We start from the raw sequence: 17,223 nt of genomic DNA on the forward strand, positions 1-17,223 counted from the left end.
AGTTAAATTAGGATACTATATTCTCTTTTTAATACTTATGATTGAGCACCTACAATGGTGAGTTTCTCTTTCACTTTTTTCTGACACATAGGAACTCTAACCATTGGAGGAGAGAAGGAATGAGTTCCTGTACGGGTCTCAAGATGAGGGAGTTCCTCTAAATAGGGACTCAAATTAACCAATAATAACTTGCCATTTAGCAAATTATTTTAAAAAAATAATAATATAAAATCTAAAATAATTAAATAATTATATTAAATAATGAAATAATAATTAAATTAGTAATAATTATAATAAAAATTATATTAAATAATTATATTTTTATTTAATTAATAATTTATATTAATTATTTAAATAATAATTAATTATATTAAATAATTAAATTTTTATTTAATTAATAATTTATATTAATTATTTATATCATAATTAATATTGAATATTATTTATATTATTATATTAAATTATAATTAATTAAATTTACTTATATTAAAAAATAAATTTAATTTTTACACCTTACAAAATAATTCTTAGTTGAGTTAGTTATTTTTATTTTTAAAATTTAAAATGTTAACGATATTATTAAAATTAGCAGTTGTAAACACAAAACTATAAATTAGTGTAATCCACAATTATATATTGTGTATTATTGTTATATATGAATTTATTTAATATTAATATCTTTTTAATAGTTAATTATTTTTAAATTTATAAATTTAAATAATATTATTAAAAAAATCAATTACATTAATTTTAAGTATTTTAATTAATTAATTAAGTAGGACCACAATAGGGACTAAAGTTAGTTTCTCCTAATGGAGAAGAGAGATACTTTGAGTTCCTATTTACCGTTTATAACGCAAAAGCTGATGTGGAGTTACTTTTTATGACAGGTGGGCCATAAATAGGGACTGAGATGAGTTCCCTACTGGAGATGGTCTAAGACCTGTAATGGATAAGGAGTTAAATTAATTATATTATATAATATAGATTTAGAATATTATATTGTTTAGGAATAGATTAGATAATATGTAAGTCAATGTTAAACTTAAAATTTAATTTGTAGAAAATATTTAAATAATTGTAATAAAAATTAATTGATCCTAATATATTCAAACATTAGCAAGTCATTCTAACATGCATCGATGATATTGTGCAGAACTACTCCATCTGATGCTGTCAAGGAAAGCATTACTTTTTTACTTGTGATTCTGTCTGCAATATGCTTGGTATTATTGTTGTAATGGTGTGAGTTCATATATAATATATGTATATATAATTATTATTCTAGTGGAGTAAAACCAAGCTAACAATGAGTGGTGGTTCTTTCTGAATGACACTTGTTTTCTTTCTTGGTACGTACTCTAATTTGTTACACTCTGCTACTTAATTATGTGAGTGGTAACTTCCAATATTGTAGGGTGTTCATGATGAACATAATGTTCTGCTTGAGATGAAGGGATGGAATAGCATGCAATTATCCTTTCGTGTTATAATTATAAATGTGAGCATCTCATATTGTTAGTGTATTTAAATAGAATGAGTTATTTGAGCCTTGAAATAATAGTAAGATTATTGTCCTGTGACGAGTACATTATTTGAGCCTTGATATTGAATTTTTCTTTGCTCTTAAAGGTTTGTTTGAGATCATACAAGTGTTATTAATTTCGTCCCTAACGCATGTCTTGCTTAAATTCTGAATTTTGTCACTTATATTAGCAACTTATAAGAATAACACCAATTTTGCTTGTTCTTCTTTTTTTCTTTTGCACTTCCTTTTTTTATTTCTTTCCTAGTTATCTATAATGAAATGACAGAGCATCAAAGTAATCAGGAACAAAGAGTCAAGCTAGCAACAGGAACGTGCGGCCAAATGTGTTTACTTTTAAATTGGATGTTGGATTGAGTATGGAAATAAAAAAAAGGAAGTTGGATTGAGAATTAAAACAACTCAATAAATAAACAATATGTGTTTAAATTCATGGCAAATTAAACAAAAAAACATCATATTTTGGAATGGTCAGAATTCTTGGAGGAAATCAAACCAAAGAAATACAAACAGAGTCATTGATACTCGTTGATAATAAATAATTGATTTTTATTCCAACAAAAATTGCATAAAAAAATTTTGTTTGCTTCTTTCAATTTCTAAAGGGACAAAAATACAAATGTGTTTGTTATAGATGCAATTCAACACTTAGGTATTTCACACACTTACAAAAAGTTGATAAAGTACTTGTTAGTTATTATTAAATTGTTAAAAAAAATATTTTTTTAATAATTTTTTAGTATATACAAAAAATTTAAAAACTAAAGTTCATATATTCTTTTAAAATATCTTTTCACTTAAAAAAAAGACGTTTTTAACATAATAAATAAAAAAAATATTTTTATACTATTATACTCAAATGTAATTGTTAAGCAAAAAAATATTTTTATATAAAATATCCAAATATAAAATTATTTTTATTTATCTAAAAAATCTTATAAAAAAACTATTTTAAAAAAAATCCTTTCCAAAAAATTCAAACAAATCCAAAACCAAGAATTGCACTCCATAAAACTTAGGAAAATAATATTTATATTATTGTTTTATTCATCTCACATGTACATTTTTTCTTTAATGATATAAAAGATTTTTTTTTGGGCAAATCACAATAATAAGTCAGGGGAGCAAAATTTTACACGAATCAGTCAAATAGAAAACTGCTTCATGAATCAACCGAACTACGTTTCTATGTAATTCGAAACAGGTTAATTCGAACTATATTTCTACATAATTCGAATAAATTGAATTCGAATTATACACAAACACATGCACACACTAATTCGAATCTACATGATTCGAATTACTCTTTGCATAATTCGAATTACTCGTTTGCACGAATCTCCAAATAGTTCGAATCTGGTTGATTCGAATTACTCACATTTTGCCTCTAGTAGTAATTCGAATGGGGTTGATTCGAATTACATTGGATTCGGCTATATAAAGAGTTCGAACCCACCTCATTCGAATCACTTTTCCATTCTCATACCCCACACAAAATCCCAGAGAAAACAACACAGATTCGCTGCGACAAAGGCTCGAGCAGGATATCTAGCTGATGGGGGACGATCCGGAAAGACTATATCGTTTGGATGGAATTGCTCATATAGCTGGGGTCATCAACGACGAGGTTAGTAGTTTGATTTTTTAGTTTTTCTGGTTTATTTTAGTGGTTTTGGCATGTGGTTTATCTGAGTGGTTTTGCAAGTGGTTTATTTTAGTGATTTTGGTTGTGGTTTTGTTTGCGATTTTGGTGGTGGTTTATGTTAGTGGTTTATGTTATCGGTATTGGAAGTGGTTTAGTTAGTGGTTTTGCCTGTGATTTATGTTAGTGGTTTAGGGTTGCGGTTTTGTAAGTGGTTTATGCTAGTGGTTTTGCATGCGGTTTTTATTAGTGGTTTTGCATGTGGTTTATGTTAGTGGTTTTGCATGTGGTCTTTGTTAGTGGTTTTGCATGTAGTTTATGTTAGCGGTTTATGTTAGTGGTTTATGTTAGCGGTTTATGTTAGCGATTTATGCATGCGATTTTGCAAGTGGTTTATGCTAGTGGTTTTGCATGTGGTTTTTGTTAGTGGTTTATGTAACTTTTTTCTGTTACTGCTCTCTACTAGTGGTTTATGTTGTTAGTGGTTTGCGTTAGTAGTTTTGTAATTAGTTGTAATTATGCGGTCCATCTTATGCGCAGCACCAGTGATGCATATCGAGCATGCGGCGGCAGCAGGGCATGGTACTCAATGATAGGTACGTTTCGTACTTGCAGATGGCAGGATTATACCATCTTGCGAGACTGAACGATAGATGGTTCAGATTGGATGAGCCCCTCGTCAGTGCGTTCGTCGAGTGGTGACGACCAGAGATGCACACGTTCCACATGCCGTTCGGCGAGTGCACGATCACACTACAGGACGTGGCGTACCAGTTGGGGTTGTCCATCGACGGACGCTACGTCAGTGGTTGCCTGACGGATTTCCACCTATACATCCAGGGTGGCCGTCCAGCCTGGGAGTGGTTCCAGGAGTTGCTTGGTGTGTTACCTCCTGCGAACCAAATTCAGAAGTTCGCAGTGAACTGCACCTGGTTTCAGGAGACTTTTAGAGAGTGCCCCGCGGGAGCCAACGAGGAGACAATGAGGCGCTATGCTCGTGCCTATATCATGATGTTGTTGGGCATTCAACTGTTTGCCGACAAGTCCGGCAACCGTATTCACATCAAATGGCTACCTTATGTGGCTAGGCTTGAGGAGATGGGTGACTACAACTGGGGTCGGCAGCACTAGCGTGGTTGTACCGGTGTATGTGCCGAGTGGCCAACAGACATATGGTGAAGTTAGCAGGCCCGTTACAGTTACTTCAGTCTTGGATCTTTTGGCGCTTTCCTGGGTTTAGACCTGCTGGGTACGATACGTTCAGCTGGTCCTTGTCCTCGAGGTACTGTTGTCGGACTTTTCTATTTTGAGTTAAATTATTTAATTCCATGTCCGCTTAGAATGTTAAACTATTTTGTCATACTTTCCTTTCGTGATAACACCGATGTGAGTTGCAGGTGGTCAGGTCACAATCCTTCCGCTAGCGAGAAGGGACTTCGAGTGCAGATGTGGAGGCTGAGGATAGACCTGGCCAAGGATGTGAGTATACTAACCGCTTAGATTTAGTTAGTTAACCTTTTATACTTCGAATCACGGGTTGCCTAAACAGTGTTGATATGTTTTTGCAGTTTATCTGGATGCCGTATAGCTCTCCCGACATACTTTAGGTTGTGCATCCGGAGGTGTTGGAGCCTCGTCATACGGCGTTATGGCGGTGTGTGACGGCATTGATATATTTTGACGTCATAGAGTGGCATCAGATTGATAGGGTGTTTCCTCAGTTTGGCGGAGTACAGCCCCACCCCCAGCCCGCCCTGAACATCGACTTCCTGATATCGAAGGACGGTAAAGGCGGTGATCGTTGGTTCCCCTACAATTTTTGTCACCAGATGTACCTGGGTGATCCGAGAGATGTGCCTATTCCTGTTGAGGCGACGCAGAGGGGTGCCGGACGAGTTCCTGAGATGGACCGCGTTGATGATGTTCCGGATAGGTGTCGGGTTGAGAGGAGAGCCCGTGTCGGGACACGACGGAGCCAGCGTGAGTGGAGGTGGCTCGACCAGGTCATGGAGGAGGGTGACGCGGCGGGTAGGGGTGGAGGTAGACGACGAGGACATGGAAACATGACCTGCAAGTCCTCATCACTCCCGATCATGAAACAATCATACTTCACGATTTCTTGCAGGACCGAGATTGGAATGCGATAGAAAAACTTCTTAACCCGTTTCACGCCTACCAAACCAAATTTCTGTAGAACAGAATTAATAAGGTCATCATAGCTCGTCGTAAGCCTCATGAAAATACTGAGAGGATCCTTATCAGTGAACTTCACACCAGATCGTGTTTTCCTCTTAATCGATCCTCTGTAGTGAACCAATACTACAAAACTCTCTTCACTAACCTTTGAACCAATACTACAAAACTCTCTTCACTAACCTTTGGTCCTTTATAATTCGAACCAGCCTAATTCGAACCATACATTGTATAATTCGAATCAACCTGTTTCGAATTACTTGGCAATGGCATGGCGAGTTGGGGAGTAATTCGAATCACCCTGATTCGAAATGTGTCTGTGTAATTCGAATCAGGTAGATTCGAATTAGTGTGTGCGTCTGTTTGTGTATAATTCGAATCCAGTTGCTTCGAATTATGTACAAGTTGAGTTCGAATTTAGCTTATTCGAACTACATATAAACTTGCATTTGTTGATTCATGAACTACATTTCAGTTTGGCTGATTCCTGTAAAATTTTGTTCACTTGGCTTATTTTTGTGATTTGTCCATTTTTTTTACTTTTTACGAATGATTTTTATATTAAACATTTAAATTAATTTTCAAAAATTTTAGATCTAATTATTTTATAAAATATTCATATTAAAAATTTTATTAAATCTATAATCTATGTCTAATAAAAATAATTCTTATGACAGAGAAAGGTCATCAAACTGCCTCATACATAGAGAGGTGTAACTGTGTAAGGTGGCTGAAAAATATATGAAATGGAGTGTTGGATTTGGAAAATCAATTCATGAGAACCTGAAAATTTTACATAAAATAAAAAATTTGATTTGGAGAGCACTTTGTCACGGCCTTGGACACACTCCAACGCTACCGTGCCGGCACTCGGACTTACTCAACCTCTTGAGCTAAGACCAAGTCAGCCTAACTCTCAATACTTAGCAAGAAAGCTAAGAACACAAGAGAACACAAGAGAAAGAAAGCTTTGGTGGAAAGAACACTTTATTACTCAAGTGTTGGTTACAAATGATTCACACACACCCACACTAACTCTTACCTCCTATTTATAGCCATCCACCTCCTCAATGGATGGTTAGGATTAAATCTAAGTAATGGTCTAGATTAATCATCTAGAACCTTCTTTATAAATATCTATCCTACCACTACTTTCTAAATACTTCTAGATTGTTCCATACAACTCTTCATACTTTTATATCAATCCACACTCTTCTAGAATATTCTATGATCTTCTAAAGTCTTCTAGAACCTTCTAGGGTATTCCGGGACCTTCTAGAACATTCTAGAATGTTCCGGAACCATCTAGAGTATTCTCAAATACTCCAGAAAACTATACAAACACTGTTAAATCTAACCTTCTAAAAATTTACCGTGACATTCTCCCCCACCTAATGCGCAGACGTCCTCGTCGCGTTCTGTTCATGATAGCGCTCTAGGTGTTCTTGGAATTGTCACAGATCTTCACGAGCTTCCCAACTAGCTTCAGTTATCGGGAGCCCTTTCCACTTGATCAAATATTGAATACTTGGTGGTACCCCTCTTCGTCTCACAATACGATTAGCTAAGATCTCTTCGATTTCTTTATCGAAGGATCTAATCACCACAGGCGGAGCACGACTCGAATCACCTCTACTCAGTTCATCTTGGTCTTCGTGATATGATTTAAGCATACTCACATGGAAGACCGGGTGGATCTTCATAGAGGGAGGAAGTTGTACTTTGTAAGCAACTTCCCCAACACGTCCAATGATCTCAAATGGCCCTTCGTATTTACGAATTAAGCCTTTATGAACCTTGCGAAAGGCTTTGAATTGTTGTGGAAGAAGTTTGATCATTACCTTGTCTTCCACTTGATAGCTTGCATGCCTCCTCTTCTTATCTGCCCATTTCTTCATCCTCTTTGCAGCTTTGTCGAGGTAAGAACGAGTGACATCTGCTTGTTCTTTCCAAGACTTAATCATATGATAAGCTCCAGGGCTCTTCCCTGAGTAGGAAGAAGAAAGAGAGTGAGGTGTAAGCGGCTGTTGTCCAGTCACAATCTCGAACGGGCTCTTCCCTGTGGACTCGCTCCTTTGCAAATTGTATGAGAACTGAGCAATGTCGAGGAGTTTTGTCCAGTCCTTCTGATTAGCGCTTACAAAATGCCTCAAGTAACACTCGAGTAAGGCATTCACTCTCTCAGTCTGCCCATCGGTTTGAGGATGGAAGCTTGTTGAGAAATGAAGCTGACCCAAGGAGTTTGAACAGCTCTGTCCATAGTCGTCCTGTGAAGCGTGGATCTCGATCACTAATGATGCTCTTAGGCAATCCCCAATATTTCACCACGTTCTTGAAGAATAGTCGTGCTGCTCCTCTGCAGTGCAGTCAGTAGGGGCGGGTATAAAGGTAGCATACTTCAAAAATCGATCCACTACCACGAAATAGATCCAAACCCCTCAGACTTCGGTAAGGCAGAGATGAAATCTAGAGAGCACTTTCCCACGGTCGCTCTGATGGAGGCAAAGGTTCCAACAACCCGCTTGGTGTCTTGTTTTTCAATCTTATCTTGTTGGCAAACAAGACAAGTCTTCACATAGCTCTCTACTTCATCTCTCATTTGAGCCAATAATAAGAAGATTCAATGAGTGCCAAGGTCCTTCGCTGACCTTGGTGACCAGCCCACTTGGTGTCGTGGCATTCTCTTACCAACTTCCTTCTCAGATTTTCCCACTTAGGAACGTATAATCTTCTCCCTTTTGTGTAGAGAAGGTCATTTTCTAACCAAAATCTTTGGTCTTACCTTCTCTAGCCAACTCCACCAACTTCTTGGCTAGTGGATCGTGATTGCAACCCTTCCTTGATGGTATGCACAATATCTCCTTCAGCCATAGAAATGGCCCCAACTCAGCCTTGCGACTCAGCGCATCAGCTACCACATTAGTCTTGCCTGACTTGTATTCAAATTCAAAATCAAACTCAGCCAAGAAGTCTTGCCACCTAGCTTGTTTGGGGCTTAACTTCTTTTGAGTTTGGAAGTACTTGTAGCCACATTGTCTGTCTTGACGATGAAGTGTGAACCAAGCAAGTAGTGACGCCAAGTTCTCAGACAATGCACCACTGCGGTCATCTCCTTCTCTTGGACAGTGTATCGCCTCTCTGTATCATTCAACTTGCGACTCTCAAAGGCAATAGGATGTCCTTCTTGCATCAGAACTCCTCCCAATAGCGTAGTCAGAAGCATCAGTGTGGACTTCAAATACCTTTGGTAGTTGGGTAGTGCTAGTACTGGTCCTTCTGTGATAGCAGCCTTCAACTCATCAAAGGCCTTTTGACACTCCTTTGACCATTCCCAAGAGTGATTCTTCTTGAGAAGATCAGTTTAATGGTGCAGCCTTAGCGGAGTATCCCTTGATAAACCTCCGATAGTAATTAGCCAACCCAAGGAATGACCTCAATTCAGATACCTTGTTTGGCGCGCTCCCCCTCTTTGATAGCCTTCACCTTTCCTTGATCCATGCAGAGAGTTCCACCTTTAATGATGTCCCAAGAAGTGGACTTCGTCCCTTGCAAAGGAACACTTTTCCTTCTTCACATATAGGTTATTCTCTCGCAAGATCTTGAACACGGTTCGTAAGTGTTACATGTTCCTCCAAAGTATTGCTATAGACAAAATGTCATCCAAGTAGACCACTACAAACCGATCAAGGTAAGGTCGAAAGATCTCGTTCATCAAGGTACAGAAGGTCGCAGGAGCATTGGTCAAGCCAAAAGGCATTACCAACCACTCATACGATCCATACCTCGTGACACACGTGGTCTTAGGCTCATCACCATCAGCAATTCTCACTCGGTGATATCCTGACCTCAAATCTAGCTTTGAGAACCACTTGGCTCTACCAAGTTGATCAAACAAATCGGCTATCAAAGGAATAGGGTATTTGTTCTTGATGGTTACCTTGTTAAGTGCTCGATAGTCGATGCATAGTCTCAATGAACCATCATGCTTCTTTTGGAACAAGACTGGTGCGCCATAAGGTGCCTTTGATGGACGGATGAATCCAGCATCTAGCAAATCCTTGAGTTGCTTCTTCAACTCCTCAAGTTCTGGCGGTGCCATCCTATAAGGTGTTGAGGCGGGCGGCTTTGCTCCTGACTCCAATTCGATCTTGTGGTCCACCTTCCTCCTAGGTGGTAGTTGTTTTGGCAACTCGGGAGGCATCACATCCTTATTTTCTTCAAGGACTTCCTTGATTTTGGGAGGAACGTCTTCTCTTTCAGATGTTGACTCCTCTTGTAATAGAGCTAAATATGTAATCTCTCTCTTCTTGAACCCTTTCTTGAGTTGCATAGCAGAGAGTATCGGTGGTCCTCCAACTTTAGATACTGTAGGGACCATGCATGGAGACCCTTTCTCCATGACACATACTACGTCGTAGTATGGCGTAGGTATTATATTTGCCTTCCTTTGCAAATCGAGCCCGATGACTATTTTAAAATCGTCCATGTGTGCTACTGAGAAATCTACAAGGCCCTTCCAAGAACCAAGAGTCATCTCAACCCCTTTTGCTACTCCCTTAAGGGGTTCACCCTTGGTGTTCACGGGTTTGAACCAGCCATTCTTTTCAGTGATCTTCAACCTAAGCCTCTTTGCTTCATCAGGCGTGATGAAGTTGTGTGTAGCACCAGTGTCGATCATAGCCATAACGGGTTTTTCATTGATAAAGGCTTTGACATACATCAAGCCTTTCTTTTCTGCGATGCTTGCCTCTTTGCCCTTCACAGCATTTATGTGTTGGATGGATCCAACACACTTAGTTACTTGAGTTTGAGCTTCTCGTTCCTCGGCGATAGATGCCAGAGTCCCTAGCTTGGGACAGTCCTTCATTTGGTGTGGCCCCTTGCACACGAAGCATCCTCCTTTGGGCACGAAAGCCTTCTTCTTTTCCTCGTACTCTTTCTTTGAAGAGTATTTTCCTTCCTTCTTGATTGAGAAACTCTTCCCCTTGTCTCCCCCACCTTTAGCAGAACTAGGCTTGGAGGAAGACTTGGGTTTAGAGTCTCCCCTATGATACTCAGTGAGTGATTCGGCCACCACGATGGCCTCATCGACATCCTTAACATTCCTTCTTTGTAGTTCTTGCTTTGCCCAAGGTTGGAGTCCATCAATGAAGAAGAACAATGCATCATCTGATGCTAAGTTGGGGATTTGAAGCGTGAGAGTAGTGAACTCCTTTATGTAGTCACTAATTGTACTCTTGTGCTTCAACTCCCTCAACTTCTTCCTTGCTTCATAAACCACATTTTCAGGGAAGAATTGTCTTTTCAACTCCCTTTTGAAATCTTCCCATGTGGTTATGTTGCAAGTACCCTTCTCCATATCTACGCACTTTCTCCTCCACCACAAAGTAGCATTATCAGAAAGGTAGAGAGCTGCAGTGCGTACCTTTATTGCTTTTTCGACCACCCCTTGGCCTTCGAAGTACCTCTCCATTTGCCATAGGAAGTTCTCCACCTCGCGAGCGTCCCTTACGCCCTTGAACTCCTTTGGCTTGGGGAGATCAATCTTTGTCGTCTCCCTTATAATGGTTGGTCGAGATTTCGCCTCCTCGAACCAAACTCAAACTTCCTCAAATAGCTTCAAGGAATTCTCAAGCTTCTCTTCGATTTGGAGCATGCTTTCTTTGAAAGCATCTAGTTCTCCTAACACGTGAGCCTCAAGGGTCTCCTTGTCATGTTCTATCCTTTGGAACCGCTCATCCATAGAGGATATAACATTTTCCAACATAGAAACTCTTTCTTCTAAGAAGTTAGAGTCCTTACCTCTAGGCTCACTTGAAGAACGTACCTTCTTGCCTCCCCATTGAGAAGGAATAGTATCCCTTCCCCTTTGTGACTCAACATGCTCCATGGTGATATTTGAAGCCATACCCACAAACCACTTGTGCTCCCTCTCGAACCTGGCTCTGATACCAAATTGTCACGGCCTTGGACACACTTCAACGCTACCGTGCCGGCACTCGGACTTACTCAACCTCTTGAGCTAAGACCAAGTCAGCCTAACCCTCAATACTTAGCAAGAAAGCTAAGAACACAAGAGAACACAAGAGAAAGAAAGCTTTGGTGGAAAGAACACTTTATTACTTAAGTGTTGGTTACAAATGATTCACACACACCCACACTAACTCTTACCTCCTATTTATAGCCATCCACCTCCTCAATGGATGGTTAGGATTAAATCTAAGCAATGGTCTAGATTAATCATCTAGAACCTTCTTTATAAATATCTATCCTACCACTACTTTCTAAATACTTCTAGATTGTTCCATACAACTCTTCATACTTTTATATCAATCTACACTCTTCTAGAATATTCTATGATCTTCTAAAGTCTTCTAGAACCTTCTAGGGTATTTCGGGACCTTCTAGAACATTCTAAAATGTTCCGGAACCATCTAGAGTATTCTCAAATACTCCAGAAAACTATACAAACACTGTTAAATCTAACCTTCTAAAAATTTACCGTGACAACTTGGTGAGAAATTGTCAGCACTGAATCTCTTTCACAAAAGATTTCCAGCCACCTCACCTCTCTGTTCTAGTTGCAAATTGTCTCCAACGATGTCAACGAGCCAGAGAAGTTTGGAGACTCCTTCGTTTGGAACTCTTTGCAATCATAAGCTGAAACCTGTGGAAAGCTAGGAATGAAGAAATATTTGAAGGGATAAAGAGGAGTGTGCAAGAGATTCTTACCAACAACTCCAAGGAGAGCGTCACCGAAGCAGCGTATAAAGCCCTAATTCCTCTCTTGAGGTTTCACTTGTTCCCGCGACGAAGACGAACGGTAACAAGGGTTCTCTGTTTAACACAATCACGGTTAGGATTCGGTTTCCGAGGTTTGAGTGCACCCACCGCCCCTTCTAAAGAGGCAAGTCAGTAGTAACTTTCCCTTATGTAAAGTTTTCTATTGCATCACTTAGGGGAAATTAGTTATAATTCAAGGGACCATGTATAAAATGTGTGTATCTTGAATAGTGAATGAATTATTGAAGCACTAAGTTTTATTTATATTTTGCTTTCTTCTTTCCTGAAATTTTATGTGTTGGTTAACATTCTCGGTATTATTATTATTATTATTATTATTTGTAAGGATTAAATTTTTCTAAGAGTATGTTGGGTTGGAGGTAGAATAGGGGGTGATATTTTTTATGGTTAAGTTTGATATGTAAATTTGGGCATCTGAGTTCATGCAATATTGATTTTCAGCAAACATACCCTAAGAATGAAAGGAGAGTATTTGTTGTTGTTGCACAACTACCATCCAACAATCCTTATCAATTTAACATCAAATAACCATCCAACCAAATATATCTCCATCACATTACCCTTATCTTCTGAAGGTATTGCCTTTCTGTTTCTGATGGAGCTCAACCTTCGGAAGCAGTAGAGCGTCTTCTACCGCGACCAGCGTTGCTTCCTCTGCCACCAATATTGAAATTCCTGTTAATTCTTTTTTTAATGGAACTTTTTCTTATGGAAGTTGCTTGGACAATAGCACTAGCAGCTCATTTGGTTTCATATACATTTTTGGTGTTGCTGTCTACCATAGTTGATTTGTATGTTTGTGAATCTTGATTGGTGGCTTATCTTCTTGGGCCCTAAATGCATTAAAATTTAGAAATGTGGTGTATTTGTTGTCTCTTACTTTCAGCGACACATATGTTCCACAATTAGGTGGTGTATGGAATTTATCACTTGTGATCTGACATTGCATCTAATGGTGGAAGATGTATATCAGGTTGGTTCCCTAGTTATCTACCCTTTAATCAGTGCATTAGAAAAGTCATGAGCAACAAAAGTCAAGCTAGCAAGTAGCAATAGGGACGTGTGGCCATATGTGTTTACTTTTAAGTTGAAAGTTGGACTGAGAATTTAAAATAAATAAATAAATAAAATTTTTATTTAAGATTGACACATTTAGCTTTGTTACATATCATCAATATCCAAAGTCAAACAATTAAGTACCTCAGAAGCTGTTATGCAATGGCCATTCTTTCTTTCATAGTGATTCTTGCTTACATACTTTCTCCTTCTTCTCTTGCCACAGAACTTGATTATATTCATGTTTCCCAGTCCCTCAGTGATGGCATGACCTTAGTGTCACAAGGTGGAAAATTTGAACTTGGTTTCTTCAGCCCTGGTAATTCACACAAGCGTTACTTGGGAATTTGGTACAAGAAAATTCCAGTTCACACAGTTGTTTGGGTTGCCAATAGGGCCAACCCCATCAATGATTTCTCAGGAACTTTAACAGTGAAGAGCACGGGCAATCTTTCACTCACAGAAAATGGTACTGAAACTACTTTTTGGAGCACAATCTCTCGAAAACAAGCAAAGAATCCGGTATTGGAGCTCTTGGACAGTGGCAATCTTGTGTTAAGAAATGAAGGGGAATCAAATCCAAAGGCCTATTTGTGGCAAAGCTTTGATTATCCTTCAGATACATACTTGCCATCGATGAAGTTAGGAAGGGACCTCCAAAACGGTTTTGATTGGTGCGTAACTTCTTGGAAGAGTCGAAACGATCCATCCCCTGTAGGCTTTTCTCTTGGTTTAGTTCTCAATGATTATCCTGAGTTTTCCATTACGAATGGCACAAAAAACTTATATCGGGCTGGACCTTGGAATGGCCTTTACTTAAGTGGCTACCCGGATCTATCCTATACATATATCTTTGAAACCACTTATGTCCAAAACAAGGATGAGATATCCTACAGCTCTAACACCAAGATTGATTCTATCCTTGCAAGAGCTGTAATAAACCAAACAGTCAATCTATTACACAGTATATATGGGATGACAATCTTCAGAATTGGAAAAGTTTTGGATCAAAGCCAGTTGATGTGTGTGATAAATATGACCTTTGTGGAGCCTTTAGTTATTGCAGTTTAACAGAACCACAGCATGTCTGCCAATGCTTCAAAGGGTTCAGTCCAAAGTCACCAGAAGCATGGAACTCAAACAACTCCTCACAAGGATGCATTCGCGACAAACCATTAAGCTGCAATAATGTCACAAGCACTGATGGTTTTGTCAAATACACAGGCTTGAAAGTGCCGGATACTCAGCATACTAAGCTGCATGAGAATATTAATTTAGATGAATGCAGAAATCTGTGTTTGAAGAACTGCTCTTGTATGGCTTATGCCAATTCAGACATAAGAGGAGGAGGCAGTGGCTGCGTCATGTGGTTTGGTGATCTAATTGACATCAAAATGTTTCAATCTGGTGGACAGGATCTGTACATCCGAATGCCTGCTTTGGAATCAGGTAAGGGACAAAAGTGTATCTTGCTTTATAGATTCTTCCATTCTTCTTATTATTGCATCCTTCATTTTTGTTTACATGTTTGATGAATTTCAACCATGAAGGACTTCAACATCGGAACAAGAAAAAAGTGATAATTACTAGCATCATTGGTGCAATTTGTGCAACAGTTCTACTTTGTGTTTACGTTATATACAGAGTCCAAAGGAACAATATTGGTAACTACTTTCTTTTCGCCCACATTATCTCTAAAAGGCAACTCTTTCTATATATGTATTCTATTACTTAATTGAAATTTTGTTTAAATATAACTAGTTCTTTGGAAACAATCTTGGTGTAATGATAGCATTGAATTTGAGGTCAATCTAGAGATTTAGTAGCTTGAGATCCATCTAGATTTTCTTGTGCATTTATCTTCTTAAGAGCTCCAATGCTCCATGTCCTCCCTTCAATCCCAGAAACCCAAAAAGGCAGAGAAAAGAAAAAGCAAATGTTGCTGATTATCATTATCTTTAAAGTTTAAACTTATAATTTTTAAGTTAATAATACTGCTGAATATCTTTCCTATTTCTTGCTTCTCAGAATGGTCAAAAGCAGAATTGTTTGAAGGATATGTAAATGACACGGATCTACCCATGTTTGATCTACTAATGGTTACTACTGCCACTGACAACTTCTCCTTGAATAACAAGATTGGACAAGGTGGTTTTGGAACTGTATATAAGGTAATTCGGTCTATGAATAGTTGGTTGCAAACAAACAAGTAGAGGAATTTGACATTATTAACAACATCTACTTACATAAATGTGATAAATCAGGGGAAATTAGCAGATGGGCAAGAAATTGCTGTCAAGAGACTTTCACACAGTTCTGGCCAAGGAATGAAGGAATTTCTAACTGAAGTAAAACTTATTGCAAAGCTTCAGCATCGAAATTTAGTAAAACTTCTTGGTTGCTGCATTGGAGGACAAGAAAAGTTGTTAGTTTATGAATACATGGTTAATGGCAGCCTAGACAACTTCATTTTTGGTGTGTGATTCAAGAAAGCTTAGATCAGACCTAAATTTGGCTAAGATTACCACTTGAATTTTCATTATTAATTAACAAATTTGTTTTTCTAAACATAGATCGAATGAAAAGCAAGTTGCTGGAGTGGCCTCAACGCTTCCTCATAATATTCGGAGTTGCTAAAGGACTTCTATATTTACACCATGATTCAAGATTGAGAATTATCCACAGAGATCTCAAATTAAGTAACGTTTTACTTGATGATAAGTTAAATCCTAAAATATCAGATTTTGGAATTGCTAGAGCTTTTGGAGTTGATCAGACTCATGGAAACACAAATAGAGTTATTGGGACTTAGTGAGTATCTATGTAACTTTATAGTATCAAACCCCCTCCCCCCCTTATTTTTGGTATGATATGCCATATGAATACACTTGTTTTCATGGTATCATGCAGTGGATACATGGCACCAGAGTATGCTATCAATGGGTTGTTTTCAGTAAAATCCGACGTCTTCAGCTTTGGCGTAATATTGATGGAGATTATAAGTGGGAACAGAAATAGAGCGCTTTGTCATGCAAATGAGACTCTTAATCTTGTTGGTTATGTAAGCAAGCACTCAAATAGTTGTTTTATTTAACAAAGATGTTGCAAATATTCTGAAGTGTTTTTTCATCTTATATGATCTAGGCTTGGATGCTTTGGAAAGAGGACAGACCTTTGGAGCTGATCGATCCAAACATAAAGGAGTCATGTGTGATCCCAGAAGTATTGCGGTGCATCCATGTTAGTCTGTTATGTGTGCAACAACACCCCGAAGATCGGCCTACAATGGCCTCAGTACTTGTCATGTTAGGAAGTAAGATGGATTTAGTTGAGCCTAAAGAGCCTGGCTTCTTTTCCTGCAAGCTCCCCACTGAAGTGGGTTCACACTCAGATCAACATAACATCATCACTTTAAATGATGAATTAACTATTACCTCATTAGATGGTCGCTGAAATCACTTTGTTAATTGTTAGCTACACTGATTGCATGATTAGCTTATTTTTCAATTCATGTTGTGGTGTTGTGCACTTTACTAACTAAATATGCATATAACTTTTCAACTGAAGAGCACATTTTGCAGATGTCAATCTTGCTCTTCAATATGATGACTATTTGGGCTACTTAGATATCAGGGTTTCTATAACTTATCGTGTTATAAGAATTCAAGAATGAATATCAAGTGCTGATATCATAAAATATACATTGAAGGGTGCTTATTTATAGGAAAAAAACATAACCAAATTATAATTACAAATCAATATAATATCAAACTAAATAAATATAACATCAATATTAATATATTTATTTAGATATTATATTAATATATAATATTTTAAATATATTCTAATATCTCTTCTCAAATTTATGGGACAACTTCAATTTGTAACTTACTTAAAAATACGGAATAAAAAAATTAAAATAATACCTAAATAAAATTATTAAAAATTTAGAACTATTACGAGTTGTGTAAACTTAGGATCA

The 17,223-nt window shown here is 37.8% G+C and overlaps 1 protein-coding gene and 1 pseudogene across 1 annotated transcript; one reads left to right on the top strand and one right to left on the bottom strand.

Moving 5' to 3' along the window:
• Positions 1-6,835: 6,835 nt before the first annotated feature.
• On the bottom strand, positions 6,836-13,006 carry LOC130946125 (uncharacterized). The gene is made up of 7 exons (XM_057874806.1): positions 12,746-13,006; positions 12,114-12,218; positions 9,062-12,048; positions 8,865-8,946; positions 8,403-8,727; positions 8,164-8,310; positions 6,836-7,671 (listed from the first exon to the last, which is right to left on the bottom strand). The coding sequence occupies exons 3-7, from the start codon at positions 10,852-10,854 to the stop codon at positions 6,836-6,838; spliced, it is 3,183 nt and encodes a 1,060-aa protein (XP_057730789.1). The 5' UTR covers positions 10,855-12,048; positions 12,114-12,218; positions 12,746-13,006.
• A 203-nt stretch (positions 13,007-13,209) lies between these two features.
• On the top strand, positions 13,210-16,752 carry LOC130944484 (G-type lectin S-receptor-like serine/threonine-protein kinase At4g27290; annotated as a pseudogene).
• Positions 16,753-17,223: the final 471 nt, after the last annotated feature.

The sequence above is a fragment of the Arachis stenosperma genome, chromosome 8 (assembly GCF_014773155.1).
Source record: "Arachis stenosperma cultivar V10309 chromosome 8, arast.V10309.gnm1.PFL2, whole genome shotgun sequence".
Taxonomy (NCBI): domain Eukaryota; kingdom Viridiplantae; phylum Streptophyta; class Magnoliopsida; order Fabales; family Fabaceae; genus Arachis; species Arachis stenosperma.

What these genes read in the sequence shown, in the direction of transcription:
- LOC130946125 (XM_057874806.1), bottom strand. Translation starts at nt 10,854, where the DNA reads ATGGAGAGGTACTTCGAAGGCCAAGGGGTGGTCGAAAAAGCAATAAAG. An exon ending in TTTCGACCTTACCTTGATCG is followed by an intron (nt 8,947 to 9,061) that starts GTTTGTAGTGGT and finishes TATGTGAAGAAG; the next exon opens with GAAAAGTGTTCCTTTGCAAG. An exon ending in GGTGGAGTTGGCTAGAGAAG is followed by an intron (nt 7,672 to 8,163) that starts GTAAGACCAAAG and finishes GAGCATCATTAG; the next exon opens with TGATCGAGATCCACGCTTCA.